Source organism: Lynx canadensis, chromosome E1 (genome assembly GCF_007474595.2).
Source record: "Lynx canadensis isolate LIC74 chromosome E1, mLynCan4.pri.v2, whole genome shotgun sequence".
Classification (NCBI taxonomy): Eukaryota; Metazoa; Chordata; class Mammalia; order Carnivora; family Felidae; genus Lynx; species Lynx canadensis.
This window is the reverse complement of record NC_044316.2, coordinates 38,424,401-38,438,092: the sequence shown is the minus strand read 5'-3', so window position 1 is coordinate 38,438,092 and position 13,692 is coordinate 38,424,401. Positions and strand designations below refer to the sequence as shown.

The following is a 13,692-nucleotide window of genomic DNA, read 5'->3' as shown; positions in this document are numbered from 1 at the left end:
GACTCGATGGCTGATGGGATCTTAAGGAGACTGGGAAAAGAGTAGGGCTGCTGTTAAGGTTGGGGTACCGCTGAGGGGTGGAGATGACACTGATTTTGGCCTTGTTAAGTAAGGTGCCTGTGTGGGCTAACAAAGAGAAGATACTCAGTAGGTCCTTCAACATATGTGTCCAGAACTTAGAAGAAGAGGCCTAGACTGGCACTGTTGATTTTGGAGTTGTCGACTGTAGATGGTGATGGAAGCTGTGCGCATTGACAGGAGTGCCTAGAGAGGGTGGAGAGTAAGTACAAGAGAGACCCAAGCCAAATCCCTGAGGAACCAATCACAGTCGTAGAGAACACGGCTAGGAAAAAGATGCCTCACAGGAGTCTGAAAAGAAGAGATCAGTGAAGAGGGAAGAAAAGCAAGAGAGCGTGGTATCGAGAGAAGCCAAGAGAGAAGAGGATCAAAGAGTGAAGAAGTGTTTCCTGGTGTTAGGTGCTGCTGAGAGGTCTGTGAGATTGGAACTGAGAAGTATCCTTGGGGTTTAACCAGTTTGTTGATGAGCTCAATGAGGAGATTCCTACAGTGGTAAGGACATAAGTGATTGGAGTGGGTGGAATTGTGAACGGAAGGTGGGGAGGTAGAGACAGCGAGTGTGGAGAACTCCCATCTGTGGAGAGCAGGATAGAGAGAGTGGTGATTAATTGGAAATGGGGGGGGTGGTCTGCGGGAACTTCTCTTAGAAATGGCAGAATCTTGAGACATGTAAACACTGATGGGGAAGGCAAGAAGGAGAACAAGGCCAAAGTAACAGTGAGAGAGAAATAAATATATATGCAGGAGTTTCACTACAATCAGCATTGTAAAGTGCTGTGCAAAATTAGTAATTGATTCTTCCTTCCAAGTCCAGAGGCTCTTCAGTTCAGTGCTGTGCATGGAGAGGGCACTTAGGAGTAGCTGAGGGTGTTGAATATGAAGAGGAGAGGAGAGAGCAGCCGCAGGGTCAGTCTGGGCTAGCCAGGTGTGCAGCGGACACATAGACGGTCTCCAGCCTCAGAGTCTGGTGGTAGCTTAGAGCTTCTACACTGATAGACACAGTAGACTGGAATAGGTTAAATCCTGCTGTGAAAAACAGTTCGCCGTGTGGAAAGTAGTTTTAGGTCTCAAGGGTAGCAGTGCTTTCTTGATATTGTTAGCTAAAATTTACTGGACAGAATTCTGAATTTGGAGACCATAAATACATTAGAACATACTGCATCTCTCAGAACATAGAAAATTGGGGGTTTCTCTTCCGGGAGTTTGGGGTTAGTTTCAGTGGGAACATCCAGCTCCCTCTTCAGGTTGGTATCCAACAAGGTTCATTTCTCTGCCAAGCTCTTGCTATGGGGACATCAGTTATAAATAAACAAATACTTGTCTGGAACGTTATGGTCATTCTGCCCAGGCAGGCTCCCAACTTTCTGATCACCATCAGACACCAGCTATGGCTTCACAGAACATCTTGCTGAGAGTTGTACTAAACACTAATTGTGTATTTAAGTCCTCTGTGTATTTTGCTCTTGTTTATTTAAGAATACTAGTTAAATGTGTCTGAACAGAGAGCACTCTGTTCACATGATGGAGAAATTATACACAGAAGGCATTGCCATGCATGTAAAATTCACCATATTAAGGTCATTGAGGCTGACTTCACTTTCCTCTTGAATCTCTGGAAATTTCTATTCCTCTTGGGAAGACAACCCACGAAGCAGGTGATTATCCTGACAGTTGCTATCATTGTAATCTTTTTTATTACAGTGTATTTTGCCACTGATTTTTAACTACTTTCTAAAGTATTATTTATATTTTATCAGCATGCAATAAATTTTTTTTTTAAATATGACAACTTAATAGACTTTCTCTAGGTTTTAATTTCATGCAGGACACATTGGTTATTTCTTTTCAACTACATCTCCAATCCTATGGATAGGTTTTACTAATAGAGATTTATTGTAAATACATTTTTTTTTTCAGAATGCTAGTTCCTAGAATTCACCAATCCAAAGTAATAAAAGCTTACTGAGGACCTACTATGTGCTAAGCCTGGGCTACATTCTAGAGAAACAGATATAAATTCACCACTGTTTCTGTTCTCAGCTCACTGTTCAGATAGGCTTTCTCTTAGTCAGATAAGCTTGGAAAGTATTATTTACTGTTTCCATTTATCTTAGAGGTTCTCATTATATACAAGCATATTATGACTCAGCAAAGCTAAGCAAAGAAAGCTATTTAGTCCGTGGTTTCTTAAATTCAAAAGCTGTGTGTGTGTGTGTAAAGTTTCTTAACATCTTGGGGAATCTTTGGAAGAACATCATGCAATAAATATTTCTACAGTAACAGAAGTGCTGTGTATCTGTGCTAAAACGGTAGCCACTAGCCACATGTGGCTGTTGGGCACTTGAAATGTGACTAGTCTGACTAAGGAACTGAATATTTAATTTTATTTAATTTAAACTTAAACAGCCACTTGTGGCTAGTGGCTTCCCTATTGGATAGTGCAACTTTGGAAGCTACTTTGAGAAATGCTGATCTAAAGGTGTGTCTTTACTTATTCATTCTACCAACATCATAGCAAGTTCATGGTGGTCACTGAGTAAAAGCATCCTTGTCCTCAAGGAGCTCCTAGTTTGGTGGGGGCAACAGGTACCTGCTGTGTAATGATGGGTATAAGGGGATTAATTACTTGGAGCACATGGGAAGGAGGTTGGGGTCGATCAGAGAAGGTGTCCTGGAGGAGTCCTAGAGAGTAAATCCTAGAGAATCAGAGTGTGTATCATGAAATTCACTACAATTTCAGTGTGCAGGTATTACCTGTTCATTGCAGGAAATGTTTCTTCATCTCCAGTTGTTGTAAATAAAAGTACTCTGAGGGCACCTGGGTGGCTCAGTTGGTTAAGCGTCCGACTTTGGCTCAGGTCATGATCTCACAGTTTGTGGGTTTGAACCCTGCACCAGGGTCTGTGCTGACAGAGCCTCTCCTACTCTATAGAAGTTGTAGGAGTAAAGTAACATAACCTCATTTCTATCCTTTCTTCTGCCTACTAGCAATTATTTTAACCTTGTATGTAGTGGACAATGAGTGGCATGTGAACATGAAACACGGCATTTTTGACTGCCCACCCTGATCTTAGTGGGTGTATGCTCATGGTGTCATTTATGGTGATTTTGATAGAAGCAGGGATGGGGACAATGTCTAGTTTTCCTGCCTCTCTTTTCGTGGGTTGGGGAAGGCCTGTTGAAGGGGTTGAACTTTTTGAGCTGCAGAAATTTGAAGTGTCAGTGTTTGATCCTGTCAGCTGTGACGCTAGTTGTCTGAACTTTATCTTTCTTCTTTCCATCCAGATGGTGTCCTACTCCTCTGTCCTCACAGCAATCAGTAAGGTATGACCATAGCCATTTATGAGCTAGGTGGAGGGCATGGGAGCAGAGAGATGATAGTGACAGATGGGACCCCCTCTGTTCGCCTGCGCGGTCACGTACACTCTGAGACTGGAGAGGCAGCACGTGATGCCTCTGGATGGCATTGCTGTGTTCCACTGGAGGGAGGGAGATCCTGGGAAGTGGGGGGCTGGCAATTAGGAGCCAACTTCCAATGTTGAAAGAATGCCGAGTCTGAAACCTGAGGTTGGAGGGAAGATGAGTAGGAATTCTGAATATGCCGTCTGCCTCATGTGTGAGACCAGAGGTCAACTGGGATGTTTGTGGTATCATTAACTGTTCTTTCTGCAGTTTGATGACTTTTCCCGGGACTTGTGTGTCCAGGCTTTGCTGGATATCATGGACATGTTTTGTGACCGGCTGAGGTAATGGCAGGGCTTGTTAACTTCCGGTATTATCCTAGCGTAAAGGAGAAGCTCCAAGCATGTAGACTGAGGCCAACTCTGTGGGTTCCCACACTTCTTTCCCCTCTGCTCTTCTGCACCCACCCACCCCCATCCTTTTCTACTTAGTCCCTTGGGATAAAAGACCTCTTCTCTTTGGAGTAGCTCATTTGAAATCTTGTCCAGTGGAAGTTGGGGCTGTCTTCCCTAGGACTTTGCTAGCTTCCCAGCTCTCTTCCCTCATAGGGGCGTGCCAGCCACTCTGGGGAAGATTGGTGTGGGTCATATTTCAGCCTTTGGAGCCAAGACAGATTTTGCATCCTTTCCCGGTAGCTGTCATGGCAAAGCAGAGGAGTGCATCGGGCTGTGCCGGTCCCTTCTCAGCGCCCTCCACTGGCTGCTGCGCTGCACTGCAGCCTCTGCAGAGCGGCTCCGGGAGGGGCTGGAGGCCGGCACTCCAGCGGCTGGCGAGAAGCAGCTTGCCATGTGCCTGCAGCGCCTGGAGAAGACCCTCAGCAGCACCAAGAACCGGGCCCTGCTCCACATCGCCAAACTAGAGGAGGCCTGTATGTCCCCTGGTTCCCCTGAGCCCCACCTTCCACTGTTCCCATAGCTGGTTCTTTAATTGAAAGGGGAGAGGCAGGATGCCATCCCACTTCTTTCCAGGAGGATCTGAAATCATCCCACTTCCTTTTTTTTCTCCCCATAAGCATTGCATACATCCCAGGGACTTGGGCAGGGTGGCACCCGAGCCAATCAACCAACAGGTATTTACTGAGCATTATTGTATGCCCAGCACTGTGCCAGGTGCTGGGGATGGGGGGTGGGGGGCTACCAAAGGAGCATGTGGCAGGGTCCCTGCCCTCAACAAGCATACATGCTAGTGGGGAGCAAGACTAGTATGTGATAAACATGGATGAAGTTAGAGACAAGAGAAGTACACCATCCATCCTTGTGTTTGTCTCCGCGCTACTCATCTCCTGAAAGTAAATGACTCTTGTTTTTGAGTGTTGCCTAACATGTCCCTTTGAACATGGTACCTGTCTGCTATCAGGCCTGTTGTATCCTACACCGCTTGACTCAAGTGCAGATGTTAACTCTTGGAACCCTCCAGAGCCTGAAGGAGATAGATCACCCGGTGGGAGGGAAGTACTGGTTTTCTGGACATGTTGCCCAAGACCACAGTCTTGTGGCTTGAGACCACCTAAGGATCTCTTGTTCTCCAGTAACAACAATGCTAGAATGGGTTACATCCAGGTCTTCAGGACATTTTTGGAGAACTTGTTATAGGATTAGTATATTTGTTAACTTTTCAAAGTATGTTTTATTGCCTGTGAGAAGTCCAGAAAGATGACCTGTCTATAAAAATGGGCCTTGTTGACAGTATCTTACCTATCTTGAACACTTGACCAATGTTTAGTGGCCGAAAAGTGAATGAATATTTAACTTAATTTTAATGGATCTCAGGTCTTATTTTTTTGTTTCTTTTTCCCATGCCACATGGAGGTTAACGGGCTAGTTGGTGCCAGTATTCATCATCATTTAACCCTCTGGAGTTGTAACTAGGATAAGTGACTCATAATTAAGTGCTAAATAATGTAGCAGAGACCATGAGTTCAAGCATTTAGGCAGAGAGGTTAGCGGGTTGGACCAGTTGGGTGTGTTGTCAAAGGATCCAGACATGAACAAAAGCTAGAGGAGAGTGGTTTGAGAGGTGGCAATGAGTTGGGGCACCACAGAGGGGGAGAGCCGTGAGAGCAAAGGCCTCGACGGTGTGGGTGAACCCAGAAGCCTGGTTAGGAATCTAGCTCGACTGGGGTAGAGAGTGATGGCCACTTGCAAGGCTGGCCACTCCTGATGCAATTTGTGGCCACCTCCCTGTTCCAGCCACTGGACTCCAACCCCCCTGTGCCTCTCTTTGCCACTGTCTGTGTTGAACTGTACCTAGGCTCTAAAGTCAGCCACGTGCATCCCCTAGAAGGCAGGCCTCTGGGAATAGTTTCTAGGGACTTCGGTGTTGGTGCTCACTCCCCTTCTAGAAACAGTGCATGCTGCCCTCAGGCCCCTGGCCTCCATGTCATCCTCAGGGGAAGCCTCTGTGCGTGGTTTTGAGGTCCCAGGGGGGCCAAAGTCGAGGAGCTCAGGGCCATTGTCTTCCTCTCTTCTTTTCCCATTGTGTGTCTGCATTTCCTTTTCTCTGCCAGCCTCCTGGACTGCCATTGAGCATTCTCTCTTGAAGCTTGGTGAAATCCTGGCCAGTCTCAGCAACCCCCAGCTCCGGAGCCAGGCTGAGCAGTGTGGCACACTCATTAGGAGGTACCAGGCTCCCAGGCTGATTGTAGTGGAAGGAGCAAGGAAAGGCCCTGGGTGTGGGTAGGGAGATGTGACCCCTGGCCCCCACCCTTCTGCTCACCTGCCCTCCAACTCTTTCTGTCTCCCATGTATCCGTTCCCTTCAGCATTCCCACAATGCTGGCTGTGCACTCTGAGCAGCTGCACAAGACTGGTTACCCCACAGTCCATGCGGTGGTCCTGCTCGAGGGCACCATGAACCTGACAGGCGAGACGCAGCCCCTGGTGGAACAGCTTATGATGGTGAAGCGCATGCAGGTTGGGGTTCCAGAGTTGTTTCTCTGCCAACATGTTGGGCTGGCCACTTGGGGGCAGTGGGGAGGATTCTTCTGGTACTTTTTGGGAGAACTGGGTTTCCTCTGATCGGGGTGGAAAGCAGATGGCTGTCATACGTGGCAGTGCCATTTCGCCTGACATCTCTTTTTCTCACACTGGGGTTGGGGAGCACCCTTCGTACACAGTCTCTGAGCTTACCTGATCAGCTCCTGGCCTCCCTGGGGCCTTCAGAATATGAAAGGGGATGGGCACCCTTTTAGGCTTCTCTCTTGGGTCTTCTCACAGCATATCCCCACCCCACTTTTTGTCCTGGAAATCTGGAAAGCTTGCTTCGTGGGGCTTATCGAGTCTCCTGAGGGTACAGAGGAGCTCAAGTGGACAGCTTTCACCTTCCTCAAGGTACCTGGGACAGGGGAGCAACAGAGAGCCGAGTCTAGAAATGGTTCTCAGGAAAAGCAGTGACACCCAGGATCTCTGTCCCGCATTTCTCCCCGCTGGCATTGTCTGCAGCCTGCCGGGTCCCCCAGCACAAGTTCCCATCGATTCTTTTCTCTGAAAGTCCCAGGGCTATATTTAGCCTACTTGGCAGGCGCCCTCCATCTTTTAGCACACAGGTGCTGTTTAGCTCAGTCATCAACCAGATTGGTGCAGGGCAGTTATGGGAGCCAGGGAAGTGGCCCCGGCCCTTGAATCGAGTTCCCTTTTGCTTGTGGCATTTCCTTGTGGAACCAGCAGAAGTGAGGGGTCCCTGTGTCCTGTAGACTGGGGGGCACCGGGCACTTGGATGCCTTTCAGCTTTCTCATTTGGCCCTAAGAGTGCTTTTATTTCCAGGGTGGGAGGGTTCCTGTCTCTCTACTCAGGGCAGGGGGATGGAGGGGATGCCGTTTTTCTGGGTGAGAGAAGAAATTCATCTTCCTGTTTTTCCTCTTGTCTCACCCTCTAGATTCCACAGGTTTTGGTTAAGTTGAAGAAATACTGTCACGGGGACAAGGTTGGTTGAAGAAATGAGATGGGGAAGGGGCACAGGAGCTGGTGAATCCTTGTTTCCACCCTGGAGACACAAGGGCAAGGGAAGGGCCAGCCTTGTGTTCTGGCCCCTGGGGGAAGGCTGGAAGCGTGTGGGCACCTGAGCGTCACGCCCATCCTCCGCGAGGCGGCCAGGCCGCACCAGGGGCAAGGTTGCCCAAGGTGTCCCGGGGCCGGTGGAGGGCCATGGTGCTCTACACTCCTTCCTGTCATGTCACTGGAAGCCTGTGGTGGGTACAGCCGACTTGTCGGTGTTTATATCCAGTGGGGTGTCCTTTTAAGTCTGCATCACAGGCTGTGGGGTGTAGTGGAGGACCTAGAAGCCAGATGGCACCTTCTGGGTCTTTGTAGGACTTCACCGAGGATGTCAATTGTGCTTTTGAGTTCCTGCTGAAGCTCACACCCTTGCTGGACAAAGCCGACCAGCGCTGCAAGTACGAGCTCCCCTGCTCACCCCCACTGCACCGGAACGTGTTCTGGGCTCTCCCCCCTGCTCCTCTCAGGAGACTGTCTCCTGGTTTGCTCCCCTGGGCAGGAGGCGGCAGCCCTGTAGCTGCCGAGTGCCTGCGCCCCTCTAGCGTCCCTCAGGCACTCAAACATCCTTCATCCTGAAGGAGGGAGGACAGCAGGCAGGGGCCCATTGTTCCCACCCTTCAGTAACCCCTACCCTGCTCCCCCGTCATCACCTTTTCCCCTCACAGCTGTGACTGTACAAAATTCCTACTCCAAGAATGTAGCAAGCAGGGGCTTCTGTCTGAAGCCAGCGTGACCAACCTCATGGCCAAGCGGTAAGTGTGCGCTCCCTTGGGCTGGCCCATGGGCCGCTTGCCCTCCTCCTCTCATGTCCAGTCCAGACTTCCCGGTGCCTTTTTGCCCTCTGTCTAGAGTTCGGGTTGCAGGTGCCTGGGGCCAGGCCTAGGGATCCCAGGAACAGCAGATGCTGGTTTCTGCACCCTTAGGTGCTGCGCTTGAACTCCCACCCTCCTTTGCAAGCAAAGTAAAAATCCTAAATCTTCCTTTAATATGAAGTGAGCTTTCAAAATAACGATCAGTGATAAGTTGAAGCAATCGTGGTCATGAATATGCTTTCATAAAGATCACCCCGGCCACAAAGGTTCTCCTGTGCTCCCCACCTTCTCTGGGCCTTTGCTTCTGTAAGTCAGGAACTTACCTCTATTTCTTTTCCCTTCTCCAACTGCTTACGGCCGCAGGGCAGCAGACCGGGAACACGCGCCCCAGCTGAAATCCGGAGAAAATGCCAACATCCAGCCCAATCCTGGGCTGATCCTCCGGGCAGAGCCCACTGTCACAAATATCCTCAAGGTGAGTGTGCCCTTTCCTTGCCTCCAGGGTCACGACTTCCTTTTTTCCACTTTTGCTTCTACTTCCAGATAAATAAACAGAGGTCATGGACTTCTTTGTCTTCCGGCTTTTATACGTAGTTACTTTGGAGGTAGAGAAAGGGGGAAGGCGGGGAAGCTGCCATCGAAAATAACCTCTGTTGAGCTTGAGCATTACCTGTAAGCCAGGCACCCTGGTAGATGCTTTCACCTGCTCTTGCAGAAGCAATGGGGAATCTCATAGCAGTGACCTCACCCACCCCACCCCCACCATCACCACCATCACACCACCACCACCATGATCCCAGTTTAGTTGAGAGGGAAGGATTAGAGAGCAAGGATGGATTTGGGGAATGGTTTTCCAGAACAGAGTCAGAAAGATGTAGATCGAATTTCAGGTTGTAGTATCCCATTTAATGGAGACATACAGAGAGGGAGACTGTGGTTAGGCTGTATCTGGGGGGTGTTCAGTATTGTTCAGGACTTGATTTCCTGTCATATCCCCAGACGATGGATGCAGACCACTCCAAGTCCCCAGAGGGGCTGCTAGGAGTTCTGGGCCACATGCTGTCTGGGAAGAGTCTGGATCTGCTGCTGGCCGCTGCTGCTGCCACTGGGAAGCTTAAATCCTTCGCCCGGAAATTCATCAAGTGAGGAAGGCTGAGCCCCTGGCTAGGGTTGGGGAGGCATGTCTGAAGGAGGATGTAGCAGAATAGGGCAAGGCGCTGGAGTCTGGGTCTCCCTGGAGATGCCCAGGGCAAGGCAGGCCATCCCCACGGGAGATGCTGGGGGAAGGCCCAGGTCTCTGGATGTGAAGTGCTCTTTTCTCTGCAGCTGAGCATGTTGATGAGCTGAGAGGCATAAAATGGCAGGCGTGGAGGGATTCAGGTGCACCCAATCATTAAGAAGGAGTTCTCAAACTCTGTTGATTGTTTTGGTTGACCTGGAATTTGATATGTAGAACTTGGCTCCATCCAGTGAGCCATTAACTGGGTCTTGGAAATCTTTTTTTTCTTTTCTTTTTTTTTTTTTTAAGATTTTTATTTTTAAGTAATCTCTACACTCAATGTGGGGCTTGACTCACAACAGTTGCATGCTCTTTAGACTGAGCCAGTCAGGTGCCCCGCCTTGGAAATCTTTTAAAAACAGATAGGAAGAGTTCTTTTTTGTGTAGTGATGTTCATTTTAAGTGTAATCCCTAATTCAGACTCTAGTGACTGCCTTTCGGGACAGGTGTAGCCCCCTGACTCTTTGCCCTGCTTGGTGCAGCCTGTCTCCATTCCTCCCACAGTTTGAATGAATTCACGACACATGGCAATGAAGAACTTGGTAAGTCAGCTCTGTGCACCTCCAGACCCTGCACTGCAGGAGGGGTGGTGGAGGCAGAGAATAAGGGAGGGCAGAGGGCCTATTGCTTATCCTGGGGAGGCCGTTTTCTCCCCTGAACAATGACGGACTGAAGCTTTTGGGGAGCCTTGAAAGAGGGGAATGCTGGGAAAAGGATTCTTCCCAAACCACCTGTTTGTCTCTTGCTCTCCCCCTTTATGATTTGGTTGGGTACTGAGGAGAAGGAGGGTATCAGGAGTCTTTGATTCTAAGGAAGGGATGATGTTCCAATCGACACTCAAGAAAAGGATTCTGAGCCTCAGAGCTTTGAAGAAGCCACTTGATCACTGACCTTCCTTGAGGCAAATCCTGATCCCCTCCCAACCCAGACAAGGGCTTTGGGCCCTGCCCTAGGCAGTGGGGTCAGCCTTCTCATTCTTCATAGCCAAAGCAGCCTCAGTGCGCGCCTTGCTCTTTGACATCTCGTTCCTCATGTTGTGTCACGTGGCCCAGACCTATGGTTCAGAGGTGAGTGAGAGGAAAGCAGCCAGGATTAGGGGCACCAAGTGGGTGGGGAAAAGGGGAAGGAAATGGCCAATAACTAGGGGCCCCTCTCTCCCACTGGTCTCCTAAGCCAGTTGGTTCTGCTGGCTGCAGAACTCTGGTGCCCCCACCCCTGGTGGGTCAACGGATGCCCCCTTGGTCACATCCATAATCCTTCAGTGCGACCTCCACACCCACCACTAGGTGGCAGCATAGCCCCCTCATCTTTCTCCCTTAGACCAATTCATCTTCAGTTCTTCAGGCTGGAAAGTAGAAGCGGTGGGGTAGGAAACGGAAGGGCGGGGCACTGGCTGCTGATGCTCCCTTCCTTTCCCAGGTAATTCTGTCTGAGTCGAGCTCAGGAGCACAGGTGCCCTTCTTTGAGACATGGATGCAGACTTGCATGCCCGAGGAGGGCAAGATCCTAAACCCTGACCACCCCTGCTTCTGGCCCGACTCCACCAAAGTGGAATCCTTGGTGGCCTTGCTCAACAACTCTTCAGAGATGAAGCTGGTGTCAGTGGCCGGGTGCCCGGTCCAAGGGTGGTGGCGGGGGTAGGCCAAGACCCTCTCCCTCAGCCCATCCCACACTCCCCCGTGGTGATTTTCCTCTCACTCCCACCCCTTGCAGGCAGATGAAGTGGCACGAAGCCTGTCTGAGCATCTCAGCAGCCATCTTGGAGATCCTCAATGCCTGGGAGAACGGGGTCCTGGCCTTCGAGTCCATCCAGGTAGCCCCACCTTTCCAGCAGCCTTCTCTCCTCCCTGAGACACAGAGCCAGTCTTTGATAGCTTGTTACATTTTATAAGAACACGAAGACCCTTAATCCAGGAGCTCATGTTTGGATGTTGATCTTCCTTGTAATTATAGGCTTAGCCACTCCCTCCCACCCAGGCAACTTTGGAAAAAGCATATTTGTGGTGAAAAGAGGTGTGGGATATGGTCCAGGACTCCACCTGCTGCACTTAGCTGCCCACAGAGGCTGGGGAAAGTGATGGTCAGGGAGGGGAAGATAGTGGCCTCAGTCACCCTTTCCCCTCCCCCAGAAAATCACAGATAATATCAAGGGGAAGGTGTGCAGTCTGGCAGTGTGTGCTGTGGCTTGGCTTGTGGCCCACGTGCGGATGCTGGGGCTGGATGAGCGTGAGAAGTCTCTGCAGATGATCCGCCAGCTGGCAGGGCCACTGTATAGTGAGAACACCCTGCAGTTCTACAATGAGAGGTCAGTAACCCGTCCCCTCGCTTCTGGAACTCTGTAGGCCTGTCGTGAGAAGCCAGCACCTCCAACAACCAATATCCCCCTCTTCTCTTACCTTCCCAAAACATCCTGCTCACTCACCCACGTTCTTATTTACGTGTTCACCCACTGACTCAGCAAGATTTAGTGTGTGTCTCTGCGCCTGGAGTGTTTATAATCCAGTACCTGCTGTGTCCCAGAAATACAGACCCCAAATAGCTATGATTCCTGTCTTCAAAGACCTCAAGATCTGGAGAACTAGCTTACCAGAAGAACAGAGTGGTTATCTTAGCTCTATCACTGTCTAGGAACTATGAGCCCATCTGCAAAACTATAAGCCTTCAGCCTGCCTACCCTCGTCATCCCCCTATCTGGCTATCTTTTGTGACATTGCCCTGCCTTGGCTTTTTAGAGGCTTGGAGGACCTCCCTGGTGACTTCAGACATTGAGTTCAGTGGTGTTGGTTCCCTCTTCCGATAACCTTTTTTTTAATATAATTGTGGTAAAAATGTAACCTAAAAAAATTTGTCTTAACTATTTTTAAGTATCTAGTTCAGCAGTGTTAGGTATTCACATTGTGGGGGGTGAGGGGTGGGGGGAGGGGGGCGGAACAGATCTGCAGAACCTTTCATCTTGTAAATCTGAGACTTTGTACCCATCATGTAACAACTCACCCTTTTCCCTCCCCCAGTTTCTGGTAACTACCATTCTACTTTGTTTCTATGAATTTGACTACTTTAGGTACCCCATGTAAGTGGAATCATACAGTGTTTGTCTTCTTGTGCCTGGCTTATTTCACTTAGCACAGTGTTCCCAAGGTTCATCCATGTCGTAGCACATGTCAGAATTCCCTTCAGAATAATATTCCATCATATGTATATGCCACATTTTGTTTATCCATTCGTCGGTTGATGGACGCTTGGGTAGCTTCGCCTCTTGGCTGTTGTGAACAGCGCTGCTATGGAATGAGCATGTACAAGCAGTAAGCTAGGAGAGAGGACTCACCAGGTGGCCCTCAGGATGCTCCTAGAGGGAGGAGGTGGAAACATTGAACCAAAACACGGTTGGAGAGGGTCTGTGAGATCACATCTTTTTTCCTCACATCATTCTCTATTCCTTTGTCCCTCACATCCATCCTCCCACAAGTAATGGAGGGTGTGCTCTGACGTAATCCACGCTAAGCACCCTGACTCCTATCTGGGTGAAGAATAGTCAGAAATCTGTGGGTGCATCATGCAGGTGGGAAAAAGTGGGCCTGAAAGTCCTAGCAGCTTTCCCAGAGCTGCCCAGCATTCCAGGAATAGTTAGCGCTCAGACTCCGGACTGCATTCACGGTTGAAGACTGTGTATGGGAAAATTCCTGGACATACGCTTCTATTTGCCCAGCTACCAAAGGCCGGGAAGAGTCTTGTGGGGCAGTCCTAGGGCCCTTGTCCTGGAAGTAACAGTTTACTTTGGGAGGAGGCCAAGGCTGGGCGGGGACCCCCCCCCCCCCAGCACTCAGCCCAAAGGGAAGTGATCATATTTATTTATGTCCAGGGATTGGCAGGGCCCCAGCTCTGGGGGATGGGGGAAGTTGGAGACAATGAAAAGAGAAAATAGGAATATATCGTTGGAATAACCTGGGGGAGGAGAGCACCCCCTCCACGCACAGGCTTTGGTCCCATCAGGTGAGAGGCCTCCCAGGAGCAGGACTGGTAGGGGCAGGTCTGCTAGGGCTTTGTGACTTCTTGTCTCCTCCCTCAGCAT

The 13,692-nt window shown here is 49.7% G+C and overlaps 1 protein-coding gene and 1 non-coding gene across 7 annotated transcripts in view; both read left to right on the top strand.

Moving 5' to 3' along the window:
• The window catches only part of MED24 (mediator complex subunit 24), a 31,765-nt gene that overhangs the window by 14,326 nt on the left and 3,747 nt on the right, over nt 1-13,692 (top strand). For 4 of the 6 annotated variants that reach the window (XM_030294848.1, XM_030294845.1, XM_030294847.1 and 1 more), the window contains exons 4-20: nt 3,364-3,402; nt 3,751-3,824; nt 4,176-4,408; nt 4,553-4,609; nt 6,047-6,158; nt 6,301-6,451; nt 6,755-6,868; nt 7,414-7,461; nt 7,848-7,930; nt 8,198-8,284; nt 8,708-8,819; nt 9,344-9,486; nt 10,128-10,165; nt 10,608-10,690; nt 11,043-11,221; nt 11,337-11,436; nt 11,753-11,928. In XM_030294848.1, coding sequence (XP_030150708.1) covers nt 3,364-3,402; nt 3,751-3,824; nt 4,176-4,408; nt 4,553-4,609; nt 6,047-6,158; nt 6,301-6,451; nt 6,755-6,868; nt 7,414-7,461; nt 7,848-7,930; nt 8,198-8,284; nt 8,708-8,819; nt 9,344-9,486; nt 10,128-10,165; nt 10,608-10,690; nt 11,043-11,221; nt 11,337-11,436; nt 11,753-11,928 — 1,829 coding nt within the window. The remainder of the gene's footprint in view (nt 1-3,363; nt 3,403-3,750; nt 3,825-4,175; nt 4,409-4,552; nt 4,610-6,046; nt 6,159-6,300; nt 6,452-6,754; nt 6,869-7,413; nt 7,462-7,847; nt 7,931-8,197; nt 8,285-8,707; nt 8,820-9,343; nt 9,487-10,127; nt 10,166-10,607; nt 10,691-11,042; nt 11,222-11,336; nt 11,437-11,752; nt 11,929-13,692) is intronic. The other 2 variants (XM_030294849.1, XM_032591227.1) reach the window with 1 other exon arrangement.
• On the top strand, nt 10,426-10,529 carry LOC115501920. The gene has a single exon (XR_003964970.1). It is a non-coding gene; the product is annotated as a small nucleolar RNA SNORD124 (small nucleolar RNA).